The following is a 17,155-nucleotide window of genomic DNA, read 5'->3' as shown; positions in this document are numbered from 1 at the left end:
TTTGTTTTCAAAAAGTATTTATTGAAATATGAACCGGTGAAACACCGACAGGCACAGATAAAGCTAATACAGCAATAGGTTCGTGTAGTAGAAATCAGACATACAGGATAAGAAAAACACATCCATAATGACAGATAAAGAAACCTATTCATGGTCCATCCCAGGTCCCTGGGAGGAGATTAGCATTTAAGAGCAGCATATATCAAACCTATTCAACATATATGGCTTAAGCCAAACTAGAAGTGAATATGAAAATATACAGATCATAGTAAAGAAAAACAAAAAAGTCAATTAAAGAAAATAAAAAGGCAAGACATGGAACATTTCAGGTTCACTTATGTCTGGAGTCTATAAAGAAACCAAGGGTTCCACTTAGCGTCATAGATTGGGATTGTATCGTGCAGTGTGTGGAAAATCTTTTCAGAGAGCATCATCTGATCTACTCTAGCTACTATGGGCGAAAAGGGGACTATTGGCTTTTTCCAGTGAAGGGCAATTGCCCAGTGAACAGCTATACAGATGGCGTGAATCAACCTAACCATATGCTTGGGGATGTCCACAATGTCCTGGAACAGTAAACAGTGCTTAAATGTCAATACCACATGTTCCCCCATCAGCTTATCAATCATTTCAAGTACGGCCTTCCACGTAGGCAACAGCCGTTCGCACTCCCAGAATAGGTGGAAAAATGAGCCCTGCTGGGGACAGCCCCTGAAGCAAGTAGGTGAAGCTTGAGGAAAGATTTTGCTAAGGCGGAGAGGGGTGTAATACCATCTCGTCATGAGCTTAATTGCTGTTTCCCTAACTGTCAGGGACTTAGCACATTTGCGCATATTTTGCCATCCTCTGGCCCAGTCCAAAGCCTCCTCATCTAGTTTAAGTTCCCGCTGCCAGTCCTCCCTATATTTCACTAGATTTGGTTCTGACACTGACTCCAAAAATCGATAAACCATTGCTATAAGGCCTTTTTGTCTGGGAGATGAATAACAAATATCTTCAAAAAGGGAGCTCATGGTCGAATTTTGAAGGGGGTAATTCTGCTGGAAAAAATGTCTTATCTGTAGGAAATGGTAGAATTCCCTAGTGGGCAAGGGGTAGAGCGATTGTAGCTGAGAGAAAGAGACAAAGGCGGATCCCACCAAAAAGTCTTTCAGCTGAGTCAGGCCACACTCTCTCCAAATCTCAAATACCTCAGGGTGGTCAAAAGCCGAAGGGAATCTAGGGTCTCCAAAAAATGAAGCCCCCTGAGGTCCATCCGAGCTCAGCTTGAGTTTATCTTTATAATCAAACCAAAGTCTCAAACTCTCATCCACAATGGTATTCTTTGACAGCAACCCTGGCCATGATCTATTAGAGGACCATAGCAGGCCCGGGAGGAAATAGGGGGAAATTGACTCTTCCTCAAATCTGACCCAAGGGACTCTAGAATTAGCTATATTCCACTGAGCCTGTTGAGTGAACCTGCTAGATAGATAGTATAGCCAAACCTGAGGGACCCCCAGACCTCCCCTTGCCATTGGCCGATACAGAACTTCCCTGGAGAATCTTGGGGGTCTGCCTTTCCATATAAATTTATTCAAGAGGGACTGGAAATCTAATAAAAGGGATTTAGAGAGCCTAACTGGAAGGGAGCGGAACAGGTAAAGAAGCTTGGGCAAGATTGTCATCTTTAGGGCTGTGATTCTGCCGAGAAAAGAGATGTGTAAAGGGGACCAGAGCTTCAACAGAGCCTTTAGTTTAGTAAACATCCTGGGGTAATTTGCGTGAAAGAGTCTGCGGTAATCTCCGGTCAGTTCGATGCCCAGATATGAAATAGTGTCTGTCCTCCAGGAAAACGCAAAACTACGCTTTAAATGGCCTATCTCCTCAGGGGAGAAGCCAACTGGTAAGGCCACGGATTTTGCGACATTGACTGAGAGACCGGAGATCCTCGCGAAATCCGACAAAGTGGACAACAAAGGGGGTAAGGTAAGTAGGGGGTTAGTGACAAACATTAAGACGTCGTCTGCATACATGCAGAATTTATAGTTGGAGGTTCCTTTTGTATACCCTCGTATGTCTGGGTTATTTAGAATGGCTATAGCAAGGGGTTCGAGGGCCAGCGCAAAAATAAGGGGGGAAAGCGGACACCCCTGCCGTGTACCCCTACCTAAGCCAAAGAACTCTGAGCTGCACCCTGGGATACGAATACGCGTTTTTGGACTTTGGTATAGTGCCTGAAAAGCGTGAAAAAACTCCCCTTGAAAACCCATGCGAGGCAAAAGTGTGGATAGATAGCTCCAGGAGACACTATCAAAGGCCTTATGTATGTCCAGGCCTAACAGAAAAAGTCTACGGGAAAACAAGTTGGCATCCTGGATAATGTTCGTTGCTAGGCGTATATTATCTGTAATAAGCCTATGGGGGATAAAACCTGACTTTTTTTATATATTTTTGAGGGATATTTATTATATCAAAATGGAAAAAATATAGAATTTTTTTCAAAATGGTCGCTCTATTTTTGTTTATAGCGCAAAAAATAAAAACCGCAGAGGTGATCAAATACCTCCTATTTGTGGGAAAAAAAGGATGTCAATTTTGTTTGGGAGCCACTTTGCACGACCGCGCAATTGTCAGTTAAAGCGACGCAGTGCCGAATCGCAAAAACTGGCCGGGTCCTTTACCCTGCATATTGGTCTGGGTCTTAAGTGGTTAAAGAAGTTGTAAAAGAAGAAGTTTTTTTTTTTTTTTATCTTAATGCATTCTATGCATTAAGATAAAAAACCTTCTGTGTATAGCAGCCTCGCCGGTCCCCCCTAATAACCTAGCTGAGCCCCTTCTCTCTCCAGTAATGTCCACAATCTCCTCAGCCATCCAGTACACTCTTTGGCTGAGACAGAGCAGCAGCGCTATTGGCTCCGGCGGCTGTCAGACAAAGTCAGTCAGCCAATCGGGGGGGAGAAAAGGCGGGGCCAGGCTGGGGGTTCGTGTCTGAATGGATACACAAAGCTCTGATTCGGCTTGGGTGTCCCCTCCAGCAAGCTGCTGGCTGAGGGGCACTGAAAGAAGGGAGGGACTAGGAGCAGCAAAGAGGGATCCGAGAAGAGGAGGATCCAGGCTACTCTGTGCAAAACCAACTGTACAGAGGAGGCAAGTATAACATGTTTGTTTAAAAAAAAAAAAAAAAAAAACGAGCCTTTACAATCACTTTAAATCCACTAAATACATTCCATGCACATCAGAAAAGGTGTACAAAGCTCTGCACTTGAATTTCTTTAGAAAACAGCCACATCCTGAGTAGAAAAGCTTGTCCCCTGCCAGCAGCTGCAGAGTAAGACCCTTGCTCTCTGTGGGGAAAAGACACCCCTTACTGAGTCAGACGTAGTGCTCTGCTCTCAACAAAACTCATACTCCCTACTGATTGGATAACTCTGATGCTGAAGGTGACATGATGGGCCTCTGCAGAGAGATCATTGCCTCCCCACCTTTCACATAGAGCAGATAACAAAACACGTAAACCCTTCCAACTCCGCATGGAGTTCTGCTTTAGAGTCTACATGGGCAGTGGATCATCAAAAGCAATAGAATAATATCCTTCAGGTATGCTTTGTCTAAGCGGTCCTCCTCATATCGGGGAATCTAGTAGACATCTGTAAAGGAGCACACAGGAGGGAACACATGCCTAGTGCATTGTACAAGGTTTATTGTATAGAGCAGTGATGGCGAACCTTGGCACCCCAGATGTTTTGGAACTACATTTCCTATGATGCTCAACTACACTGCAGAGTGCAAGAGCACCATGGGAAATGTAGTTCCAAAACATCTGGGGTGCCAAGGTTCGCCCATCATTGGTATAGACCAAAACATACAGGCATTGTATAACACAACATCTCAATCCAGTGCGGGAATAGCTCTGGCAAGCTGACGGGTTTTTCGGGATGGGCACACCCCCTTCTTACACCCCCTTCTTCAGAGCCAAGAAAAAGGGGGTGTGCTCCCTAAAACGCATCAGTTTACAATGCCTTTATACATTATTAGAGTATGTGAATATGGCTGTATATGTATATACAAAAAAAACCTCCGTAATGCCCTAGGCCTGTGTACTCTTTTACAATACAACTGACAACAGCTAGCGTGCTATTTGTATTACTGGACTATTTTTACCAAAGAAGAGGCATTTCCTTTGCAAAGTATCTGGAAAGCTTTAATAATGTGAAGCAAATGGCTATTTATTACACCGTTGTGGACGAGACCTTAAAGTGATATTAAAGTCATAAAGATAACAAACATGTTATACATACCTTGTTATAAACACTTAAAGTGGAGGTTCACCCAAAAACTAAATTTTTAACCTTAGATTGGGCCTAATTACGGGAAGCACAATTGGGTGTTTTGGTTAAAATCAATGCAGTACTTACCTTTTTGAGATGGATGTTCTCCGCCGCTTCCGGGTATGGGCTGCCGGACTGGGCGTTCCTATTTGATTGACAGCCTTCCGACCTTCGCATACAGCGCGTCACCAGTTTCCGAAAGTAGCCGAGCGTCGGTGCGCAGGCGCCGTACCGACGTTCGGCAACTCGTGACGCGCTGTATGCGACTGTCGGAAGGCTGTCAATCAAATAGGAACGCCCAGTCCGGCAGCCCATACCCGGAAGCGGCGGAGAATATCCATCTCTAAAACGGTAAGTATTGGATTGATTTTAACCAAAACACCCGATTCTGCTTCCCGTAATTAGGCCCAATCTCATGTTAAAAATTTTTTTTTGGGTGAACTCCCGCTTTAACATATAATATAATTTCTATTAGATATATATTGTACTGTATATGCACTGGTTTGTTTTTGTTTTCAGATACGGAATGACATTTGTATATTTACACAATATTTCACTTATTATTCATTTTAATTGTGTGTAATATTAGCGTTGCACGTTTGATTGTTTGATGGTATACTTACCTGCTCTGTGCAGTGATTTTGCACACAGCAGCCCAGATCCTCCTCTTCTCAGGTCCCTCGTCGACGCTCCTGGCCTCTCCCTCTTGCCGATTCCCCCCACAGCAAGCAGCTTGCTATGTGTGTTCATTCAGACACGGACCAGCTGCTCAGGCCCCACCCCCATCCCTCTGTTCTTTGGTTTGCTGACTTTGATTGAAAGCAGCAGGAGCCAGTGGCGCCTGCTGTCTCGGCCAATGAGGAGGGAGAGTCCCAGACAGCCGAGGCTCTCATGCAACTTTGCTGGATCGAGATGGGGCTCAGGTAAGTATTAGAGGGGGGAGGGGGGGCTGCACACAGAAGTTTATTTTTTTTATCTTAATGCATTAAGATAAACCTTTAGTCTTTAGAACCATTTTAAAGCGGAACTTCACCCAAAAGGGAAGGTTCTGCTTGTTTTCACCCCCCCTCCACTGCCACATTTGGCACTTTTTGGTGAGGGAGGTGGGACGCAGGTACCTGCTCTCATGTCCAGTCAGATTGGCGTGGCGATCTGTGCTGAAGTTAAGCTTCCCCTGCAGTTTTCTGGGACACATCACAGGTCTCAGAAGACTGTGGGACCATTCAGTGCAGGGTGACAGGAGACCAGCCAGAAGGCTTCCCTGGCGGTTTTGCTTACCTAAGATGCCGCCGCCTGCACCAGAAGCTGATGGAAAAATCACTTTGGGTGAGGACATTGCTGGATCCCTGGACAGGTAAGTGGCCTTATATTGAAAGTAAGCAGCTACTGTGTTTTTTTTCCTGGGACACTGGAGCGCCTCTTTTTAAAGGGTCAATACTAAGTAATTCAGCACAGCCACCAATTACAGTCAAGCCTGCTCCTCACATTTGACCGGCCCGCCAACCCTTTGATTGACATTGATAAGGCTGGCCATAGTAACAGAGAGGTCAAGATTTGCATATACCATCAGCTGTCTATCTATGGATCTGATGGCATGTGGTTTTCACTGAAGGAAATATCGGATAATGTGTGATTTATGACCAGAGGTTTGTGGACAGCTGACAATAACACCTATATGAGCTTATTGTATTTACTGAGTGATATTTTTCATGTGAAGGTGTTTTTTTTGTTTTGTTTTTGTTTTTTAATTGTGGTTTACTTTTTGGTCAACAGCACTGCTTCAGAGGAAGACGGAGGGGCTCACCGTTTGGTCAGTCTGAAGAAATAAAGAAAGAGAAAACAACAGGAGAAACTACAAGGCAAGCGGAGCTCCAACCTGAGCTCAGCCAGCGGACCGAACTCATGTCGGTAATGTGACATTTTTATATTAGCAATGCTATCACCGTACAGAACCAGTCCGTGAATACTCCCGCACATTGCATAGCCATGCACGTGGCACTCCTATTTCCTGTCTCAGTTCAACAGCTTCCTGTGTCACATGTCTGTTTATGAGTCACCTGAGTTATTCAGCATCTTTTCTTTAACACTTCTTGTTGTTTAAGCATCTCTGGTTTGATAAGGTAAAACATTCCCGCAATAGAAGAGATGTTTGTGTCCCCTACACCTCCCCTCCACTCCACGTTAATCTGTTTCATTGTTCAACTCTTCCAAAAATGTTGCATGTCTGTGTTCCCTGAATACAGTACTGAATCTCTTTACTGAAGAGTATTGAGTATGTCGTCCAGTTCTGGTCTCTTTTCGATCTCTAAGCTCTATTTGTGTGAAATCAAATCAATTTTATTTGAGTACAGTGTTGCATGGCCGCGCAATTGTCATTCACATGACGGGCCGTTCGGGTCCGCCTGTCACGGACCTAAACGGCCGCTCCAATGCATCGCTATGGAGCGTCGGATGTCAGCAGGGACATGTCTGCTGACATCCGATCCGCTAAAAACAGACATATGGGGGGCCACGTTCCCATGCGGATTGGATCGGGTAAGATCTGATGAAAACGGACATGCTGTCCGTTTTCATCAGATCGCTCCATAGGACACAGCGGTGCCGGACAAGCCCCTCCCTGCTCAGTAAGCAGAGAGGAGCTTGTCATCCATCGGCTCAGCGGAGATCTGCGGACAGATCTCCCGCTGAGCTGACGGGAGATCCGCCTGTGTGAATGAGGCCTTAATTCTCTAATAACATGATTCTCGGCAACCTCCTTTTCTCTACCTATGCCCTGGGTCACATTGGTGCGATTTGACATGTCAAATCGGCGGCATTTGCCGGCAATGGCACCGTCCTATTTGTTGCGGCACTGCACCGATTTCAAAAAGTCGTTTCTGTACTACTTTTTGCGATTTTACAGAAACTGCACAGATGTCTCTGTAATCGCGGCCGCAGTAGGATTGACGTGCGGGAGTGAACTCGCACGGCTTCATTCCCGCAGCCCAGTGTGAACCTGGGCTAAAAGACAGAAATTTGTAGAACAGGTCGAGTCCTGAGCACAGAGGATGCACGTTTACAGGCTTGAGAACTGGTGTTCCATAAACATTAAATTGCGAACTTCAAAATTATGTTAGTAATGGGTCATTCCAGCGGTGTCCTTCTTAGAGCCCTTTCACACTAAAGCAGTTTTCAGGCATTTTAGTGCTAGAAATAGCGCTTGTAAGGATGCATTCACACCTGAGCGTTTTCAGCTCGTAAAAAATGCCCAAAAAACACCCAACAAGCAAAATCCCATTTCATCTGAGCGATTTGTCACCTGAAGCTCAAAAAAGTATGCAAGCTTTTTTCTGCTTTTTACATTGGTGACCTTTTGACCTGTACAAAATTTTGGGGGGTTAAAACGCGTGCCTGAAAATATGTGAAAGCGCCTGAAAACTGCCTCCCATGCCACCCAAATGTGAAAGTCCGGTGCTTCCAGGATGTTCGAAAAAGTCCTGCAAGCAGCATCTTTGGGGCGGTTTGGGAGCGGTGTATACAGCACCCCCAAAACACCCCTGCCCATTGCAATGAATGTGAACAAAATTGGGAAAAAATACCGCACTGTCTAAATAGTGAGAAGATACAGCAGCTAACACAGCAAAAATTGATCAAGAAAATTGAAAATAAAATAATGTACAAATGTGTAAGATCTCCTGGAATGGATATCACAATTAGTGTAATAAGAATAATGATTGACACCACATGTGACCACCGTAGTGCAAAATGTTGGATAAATAAACTAAAGTGCCAACAAAATATAAAAGTCCGATAGACTAAAAACAGTGACTCAAGGCTTATCGGAAAGATTGAACCCAGATGAGCATATACCCACTAGGTCAATCTGGCTTGTTAGAGGTCACCCCAGATGATGTTCCCTAGAACGAAACGCGTCGGAAAGGACCACTGATGCCACTGTTTTTATGATTCTGTGAGCGCTTTTTACATCACTGCAAATGTAAGTGTATTCCTTTATTTTATTAAATATTGAATAATTTGCAGAATTACGCTATGTGCGCCCCTTCTTCTTTCTTTCTTCCTTTTTTAATATGCAACAAATAGACACCTTGATATGATATTCCATTTATGTATTGGAGCTTCTTCACTGAACCTTCTGTACTTTTGAGCTGAATTTTATGCTGGGCTCCAGGACCAATATATCTGAGGGTACACCAAGATATCCAAGATATTCCTTCTGTGGCCACATGACCTCTAACATGCCAGATTGACCTAGTGCAGGGGTGTCCAAACTTTTTTCAAAGAGGGCCAGATTTGATGAAGTGAACATGCGTAAGGGCTGACCATTTTGCCTGACATTCTTTGAACCATTAAAATTTGGTCTAAGTGTGTTTGTCCGAGCACTAACACCAACAAGAATTCTCTTGCCTTTGTGGCTGTGTGTGGTGAAGAGATGAGCTTGGGCGTGTTATTTGGATATACCGTATTTATCGGCGTATAACACGCACCTTCACTTTAGGAGAGAGGTTTCAGGAAAAAAAATGTAAATAAAAAAACTGTGAAGCAAAATAAGGGTCATTGCCCATCAATGCAGCCTAATCAGTGCCCATCTGCAGCCTCTCCATTGCCATGAATGCAGCCTGATCGATGCCCATCTGCAGCCTTGGGGGGAGAGGGGGCGGGACTAACACCAACAGATTATATACAGGAGAATCTCCTGTTTACACAGCAGCCTCTTTAATACAATGTGCCGCCTCCTATGATGGACAGAGGAGTCGTCCAATGGCAACCCAGGAGACGGGACTTCCTATTACAGATGCAGCCGAGTGAACAGGAGATTCTCCTGTATGTAATTTGACAGCACTTGTTCCCCCTCTCCCTGTCCCCTCCAAGGCAGCGCCGATAAATACAGTATATAGCCAAATTACCAGGGGGGCCACATTAAACTGGAACGGGGGCCTTAATTGGCCCCCGGCCGGACTTTGGACATGCCTGACCTAGTGGGTATATGCTCATCTGGGTTCAATCTTTTCGGTAAGCCTTGAGACATCTGGTGGTGGACCTTCTATCAATTTCTCCAGTCACTGTTTTTAGTCTATCGGACTTTTATATTTTGTTGGCACTTTAGTTTATTTATCCAACATTTTGCACTACGGTGGTCACATGTGGTGTCAATCATTATTCTTATTACACTAATTGTGATATCCATTCCAGGATATCTCTAACACATTTATTTAGAGCTACACTTTTCTTTGTGCCTAAAAAAAAAAAAGCGTTTTGGAGTCGCCGCAAAACACACGTTTTTAACCCCTTGTTTGGCTGCTAGCGGGCTTTAAATGCGCCCAGCTATCGGCCAAAAAGCACCGCTTAAACAGCACTAAAGTGTCGCTAAAACGAGCTGCACTTTAGCGCTGTGGGAAAGGGGTCTTAAACTGAATATTTTGGGATGGGGGGGGATAAAAGCCTGTTTTTGTTAACCCACTAACATGCAGGTGCCTTGTATTTGTGTATAAATGACTGAAACATTTTCTGTGGACAAAATGTCCATATTTGCCTCTTTAGCCTTATTATAGGGCCAACAAAATGATGACTTTTCAGCTGTGATCCCCTTGCTACAAATTATTTTCTGAAAATGTTTTCTTTTGCTTGTATGAATATTTCCCGGAGAAGTCAAACGTTCCTCATCAACCACTATTGTTGCCGCTGCTCAATATAACGTTCTGATAAATATAGTTTTCGCTTGGAAGAAAAAAAAAAACGTTGGTTGGTAAATTTGTCATTCAGCTGCGAGCAGTTTCTAAAGTTTTTCCCTAACAACATAATTTGAAGTCATCAAGTTTTTCATTAACCCCCGTGGCTTCTGTGTTCTATAGTGCCATGAATATGTGCGGAATGTTTCTTTACTCCCTCCATGTCACGGCACATTCATAGCGATACAGGACTTTATTTTATTAAGCAACTTTACCTTCCTAATATGCCTGCAGTAAATTCAATGCTCATTTTCAGTGTCAAAGGGCTCTTGTTTTTTTAAATCAGGAAATATGTTTATTGGAAAATATACCATATATACTCGAGTATGAGCCGACCCGGATATGAGCCAAGGCACCTAATTTTACCACAAAAAAACTGGGAAAACATATTGACACGAGTATAAGCCTAGGGTGGGAAATGCAGCAGCTACTGTAAGTGGAAAAGAGGGTCAATAATGCCCATTTGCTGCCTCGCTGTGCCCATTTGCTGCCTCGCTGTGCCCACCTTCAGCCTTGCTGTGCCCACCTTCAGCCTTGCTGTGCCCACCTTCAGCCTGGCTGTGCCCACCTTCAGCCTGGCTGTGCCCACCTGCAGCCTCGCTGTGCCCACCTGCAGCCTCCCTGTGCCCACCTGCAGCCTCGCGTACCTGATCTCCCGCAGCCTCACGTACCTGATCTCCCGCAGCCTCACGTACCTGATCTCCCGCAGCCTCACGTACCTGATCTCCCGCAGCCTCACGTACCTGATCTCCCGCAGCCTCACGTACCTGATCTCCCGCAGCCTCACGTACCTGATCTCCCGCAGCCTCACGTACCTGATCTCCCGCAGCCTCACGTACCTGATCTCCCGCAGCCTCACGTACCTGATCTCCCAATGTGTCATGCAGTCTTAACTGCAGTCAGCGGCCATCCACTGTAACAAAGCCCCGGCTCCTCCTCGTCCGTGATAGATGGAACACTGATTCAGTTTCCCAGCAGTGAGTCAGTGTTCCGTGTATCATGAATGAGGAGGAGGCAGGGCTTTGTTACAGTGGATGGCCGCCGACTGCATGACACAGCGGGAGACTCGAGTATAAGCCGAAGGGGGCTTTTTCAGCATAAAAAAATGTGCTGAAAAAGTTAGCTTATACTCGAGTATATACGGTACATTTCCAGAGAAAACACAATCGTGAATCCAGAAAGTACAGATTCACAGTTAGAGACATGTAGATTGCAAGCCAGTTGTCGAGGTCCAAGCAAAGCTATGAACAAATAACAAATGTCCCAAAGAAAAGTTGACATAAGTAACATGGATAGCATCAATGATTGGAAAGTGTTAACAGAAGTGTATCAGTATTGCCATGCAAGTTAGAGGAGTCTACTGACTACTAAATTCAGACGGGTGAACCCCTATTGTATCCAGCCATGGGGCCCAAACTTTTTCAAACTTATCGAGGCAAACTTTATGTATACAAACCCCCAAAAAAGCAGCTACTTAAAAAATGTGAATAATATGTGAAAAATTCTGAATGAACAAAATAGTAGCGCTATGTGCAAAAATTTTGAACAATCCTAAATAAATGTGAAAATAAATCTGTGACAAAATATACACATATTAACTGGTTGCCGACCAGCCGCCGTCGTTTTACGGCGGCAGGTCGGCTCCCCTGCGCGAGAGCCCGTACTATAACGTCGGCTCTTGCGCAGGCGATCGCCGCCGGGCACGCGCGATCGCTCGTTACAGAGCGAGGACCGGGAGCTGTGTGTGTAAACACACAGCTCCCGGTCCTGTCAGGGGAGAAATGCCTGACCATCTGTTCATACAATGTATGAACAGCGATCAGTCATTTCCCCTAGTGAGGCCACCCCCCCCTACAGTTAGAACACACCCAGGGAACATACTTAACCCCTTCCCCGCTCCCTAGTGTTAACCCCTTCACTGCCTGTGACATTTTTATAGTAATCCAATGCATTTTTATAGCACTGATCGCTATAAAAATGCCAATGGTCCCAAAAATGTGTCAAAAGTGTCCGAAGTGTCCGCCATAATGTCGCAGTACCGAAAAAAAATCGCTGATCGCTGCCATTACTAGTAAAAAAATATATATTAATAAACATGCCATAAAAATACCCCCTATTTTGTAAACGCTATAACTTTTGCGCAAACCAATCAATAAACGCTTATTGCGATAGAAGAATACGTATCGGCCAAAACTGAGGAAAAACATTGTTTTTTTTATATATTTTTGGGGGATATTTATTATAGCAAAAAGTTAAAAATATTCATTTTTTTTTCAAAATTGTCGCTCTATTTTTGTTAATAGCGCAAAAACGAAAAACCGCAGAGGTGATCTAATCTGCCTGCCTTGCATACACACGTTCAGGCCAAATACCGCCCATCCAAAGTGCGGTGACGTACACCACGTACGACTGGCCTATAATGGGGAAGTTCCATTCCAACGGCGCCACCCGGGAAAACTGGTCTTGTGTATGCTTTCCCGAGGGGGGAAAAAAAACGTGCATGCTCAGAATCAAGTATGAGATGGGAGCGCTCGTTCTGGTAAAACTAGCGTTCGGAATGGAGATGGCACATTCGTCACGCTGTAACAGACTGAAAAGCACGAAGACTGAAAAGCGCGAATCGTCTCTTACCAAACTTTTACCAACATGAAATCGGCAAAAGCAGCCCAAAGGGTGGCGCTGTTGGAATGAAACTTCCCCATTATAGGCCCGTTGTACGTGGTGTACGTCACCATACTTTGGATGGGCGGTATTTGGTCTGAACGTGTGTATGCAAGGCAGGCTTGAGAGGAATCCCGTTGGGAAAAACATGTTGTTTTTTTTTTCCTGCCGAGAAAAACAGTCGTGTGTACGAGGCATAAGGGTGAAGATCTGCTTTAACTACAGTATTATAACTAGAGGGGGAATCTCCAAATTGGGACAACCAGGGATTCTCTCCCGTTTGGAGGGATTTCCACTCCTTTCTTATTTTTAATACGGGACAGGAAGTAAAAGAGAATCTTGCTGGAAAACAAGCATGTAACGGTCACCACTGTTTACGATTTCCATTCCATCAACCACGACGGCTTATCCGACACTCCAACCATCCAACAGACACAATCCATTCCCCCAGAATTAAGACGAGACAAGCTCTGTTCTTTCTGAGTCAAACGAATGAATGAATTCTTTAATGGTTAGCTCTCTTATATACAGTACAGACATGTTACAGTTAATCAAAGGAACAAAGACACACTCCACCCACACATCACACAATGGGGCTTCAATCACATTCTTTTAGATAATGACATTCAGAGGAGTTAATTATCCCCCAGATGTCCGGACTCCGACAATAAGCGATTCACCTGCATAATACACATTCCTATGTCAGACGTTTTGGCATCGGTCTGACATAATTAACATGACCTAATTACTACACCTGGGAAGTCAGACGTTATGACTTTCACCTGCTATTCGCATCACATATCATCATTAATAGTATCATTAGCATCCACGATGAAAGGTCTTTCAGAGCCAGACTCAATTAACACCTCAAAGCTAGACATCTGACCTTTACAGACTTAATTAGTACAATAGACACAGGTCTATTGACCTGTTCATAAGGAACAACTTGTAATATTCTAAGATATCCTGCAAAACATTAATTATCATTTCTCAGCCATCCTATGCCCAAAAAGGGCATGGGATGACCCTAGACCCAAGAGTCATTAGTGACGCTGGCACAGGAGTACCCCCCATCCTTTAAAAGTCTCTGGGTGTCACGGGTCATTCCGTTACAAAGCATTTTTGACAAATGCTATAGGCTTCTACCATGTTAGTGACTCCAAAATTTATGAAGCTATTGAATCAGCACCACAGCCAGAAAACTAGCATTTTCACTTTCACTTTCAAGTGGCAGCCTTCCTACTCCCCCCCCCCCCCCCCCCCCGGACAGAATTCCCTTGAAAATGACATCAGGTGTGATACTATTAGCTCCTTCAGAAAGGGTCCGCCAACACTAAGTGCTTAAGTAAGGCTCACGTTGACGCAGAATATGAAACTACTTCATCCATACAGCGAAATAGAAAGATGAGATTATGAAGAAAAAAGCAGAACCAGGCTTAAGAATTAATTTAATTACCGCTCAGATTCCTACGCACTCGCTATAAATCAAATTCACGGCTGGAGTGGAAATAAGATCTATGTTTATCTCTGAGTTCGGTCTCTGTACAGCAAGGAAGAGAAGAAAACTTTGGATAGAACAAAGTGAAAAAAGAAACGTTAATAACTCGGTGGCAAAAGCTGAAATTCTAGAATCACAAAGGAAGGCCACTGTTTGTCTCTTGATTTACAGTCCCGTACAATGTCCCAGATTCAGAAAGTGACACCAACACACAAAAATGGTAAACAAAAGCTTACATGTCTCACAGAAAAAAGATTTGCAATGTTTAAGAGCTGGGAAGGAGTCTCTTAATCGGGCTAAAGTAACGGGCTGGCGTCCATTCGGGGCTTTTTTTTTTCTGTAACGGTGCCATGTGTTGGTGTGTCAATACAGCTCCTTGTCCTCGGACATTCATACACTTTATGGAGTGCACCTGATTCCTTGTACTTACAACTGAAAGGGAAAGTGCGCACAGGTACGCAACATTGTCAAAAGTATTGGGACACCTGTCTTTACACGCACATGAAATGTAATGGCATCCCAGTCTTAGTCTGTAGGGTTCAATATGGAGTAGGCCCACCCTTTGCAGCTATAACAGCTTCAACTCTTCTGGGAAGGCCGTCCACAAGGTTTAGGAGTGTGTCTATGGGAATGTTTGACCATCCTGCCAGAAGCGCACCCAAACTGCTGTCTAATTGGGACCAGCATCTGTGTAGCCACTGCATTCGAATACACATGAATAGGACTGCCTGCATGGAACGCGTGCATCCCATGCAGGCAATGATGGCCCTTTGCCAATGTGAATGAGGCCTAAGGGTAACCCAAAATCAGTCATAGAGAAAGCCCATCATTTTTTACTAATCATATTTCTGTAACACGGTTTTGGTCATGGTTTCTGGGGTGGATTTTGAGGCACAAAGGAAGCAGGCCCCACCCGCTTCAATTTCATATACATTGTTTTACTCTTTATATGGTAAAAGAAACATTTTCAATAAAAGAATAATAAAAAGAAAAAACTATTTGGGAGAGAAACTCCCCCAAATTTGTTTTTGTTTTTTTTCATGTGAGAGGTGTCAAATGCTGTAAAAAGGCAAACACACTAAACACAGATTTTTTTATGAAAATATATCAACATTTTATAATTGTTAAAAACTATTTCCAATGATTAACATGGACCACAGTAGTTACAAAAGCAGGGTAGATGACCGTATGCAAGTAGCCAACAAGTTTTGCAGGTGCTTCGTCAGGGCCTTGCAACTTTTCTTTTGTATAGTGTAGTCTGTGTATGACATAAAAAATACGCCATTAATACACAACATATAATATAACATAGCACATTACATATTTATATCAGTAAAAAAGAGAGAATACGGTGTGCTCACCAATTCTGCTAATTACTGAGTCAAGTGTACCAAAACGCAACCCAGGGGTTCTACTGGCGAGAGGAACAAGCTGCCAAGACACTGACCAGTGGTAGTCAGGTCCACTAGGTCAGAAGATGTGCAGATATTAGAGCGTTTGGAGAACCCGGCAGCCAGACAATGGCGTATTTTTTATGTCATACACATATGTCATACACACTATTCAAAAGAAAAATTGCAAGGCCCTGACGAAGCACCTTTGTGCGAAACTTGTTGGCTACCTGCATACTGTCATATACCCTGCTTTTGTAACTACTGTGGTCCATGTTAATCGTTGGAAATTGTTTTTAACAATTGTTATTACATTTTGATATATTTTCGTAAAAAAATCTGTGTTTAGTGTGTTTGCCTTTTTACAGCATTTGACACCTCTCCCAAATTATTATTTTTTCTTTTTATTGTACTTAACCAGGGGATTGTGAGATATTGTCATTTGTATCTGGAAACAATCCTACCATCCCTCTTTTTATTTTCAATAAAAGAATATTAAAACATTTTTTACCAGTGCTACAATATTATCTTCTTTCCCCAATATTACAAGTACCAAATGCAGTTACTATGTGAAGCACAAGTAAACAAAAACTGACCCTGACAAAGCAAAATCCTCCATCTGTGTCTCACACACTCCTCCTAGGCACTGCAGCGCACACACTCCTCCCAGGCACTGCAGCTCTCGCATTCCTCTTCCTAGGCACTGGAGCTCTCGCACTCCTCTTCCTAGGCACTGCAGCTCTCACACTCCTCCCAGGCACTGCAGCTCTCGCACTCCTCCCAGGCACTGCAGCTCTCGCACTCCTCCCAGGCACTGCAGCTCTCGCACTCCTCCCAGGCACTGCAGCTCTCGCACTCCTCCTCCCAGGCACTGCAGCTCTCACACTCCTCTTCCTAGGCACTGCAGCTCACACACTCCTCCTCCCAGGCACTGCAGCTCGCACACTCCTCCCAGGCACTGCAACTCGCACACTCCTCTTCCCAGGTACTGCAGCTCACACGCCTCCTCCCAGGCACTGCAGCTCATACACGCCTCCTGCCAGGCACTGCAGCTCACACACTCCTCCTCCCAGGCACTGCAGCTCACACACTCCTCCCAGGCACTGCAGCTCACACACTCCTCCCAGGCACTGCAGCTCTCGCACTCCTCCTCCCAGGCACTGCAGCTCTCGCACTCCTCCTCCCAGGCACTGCAGCACTCACACTCCTCTTCCTAGGCACTGCAGCTCACACACTCCTCCTCCCAGGCACTGCAGCTCACACACTCCTCCTCCCAGGCACTGCAGCTCGCACACTCCTCCCAGGCACTGCAACTCGCACACTCCTCTTCCCAGGTACTGCAGCTCACACACGCCTCCTCCCAGGCACTGCAGCTCACACACGCCTCCTGCCAGGCACTGCAGCTCACACACTCCTCCTCCCAGGCACTGCAGCTCACACACTCCTCCTCCCAGGCACTGCAGCTCACACACTCCTCCTCCCAGGCACTGCAGCTCTCTCACTCCTCCTCCTCCCAGGCACTGCAGCTCACTGTGGGAGAGTTTTAATCACAAAGACAGAGCTGCCAAT

The 17,155-nt window shown here is 44.8% G+C and overlaps 1 protein-coding gene across 4 annotated transcripts in view; it reads left to right on the top strand.

Annotated features, from left to right (window-relative positions):
* PHF14 (PHD finger protein 14) overlaps nt 1-17,155 on the top strand; it is a 293,179-nt gene that overhangs the window by 113,204 nt on the left and 162,820 nt on the right. For all 4 annotated transcript variants that reach the window (XM_040352271.1, XM_040352269.1, XM_040352272.1 and 1 more), the window contains one exon: nt 6,084-6,218. In XM_040352271.1, coding sequence (XP_040208205.1) covers nt 6,084-6,218 — 135 coding nt within the window. The remainder of the gene's footprint in view (nt 1-6,083; nt 6,219-17,155) is intronic.

Source organism: Rana temporaria, chromosome 5, assembly GCF_905171775.1.
Source record: "Rana temporaria chromosome 5, aRanTem1.1, whole genome shotgun sequence".
Taxonomy (NCBI): domain Eukaryota; kingdom Metazoa; phylum Chordata; class Amphibia; order Anura; family Ranidae; genus Rana; species Rana temporaria.
The sequence above is the reverse complement of the archived record's forward strand: the minus strand, read 5'-3'. Positions and strand labels throughout refer to the sequence as shown.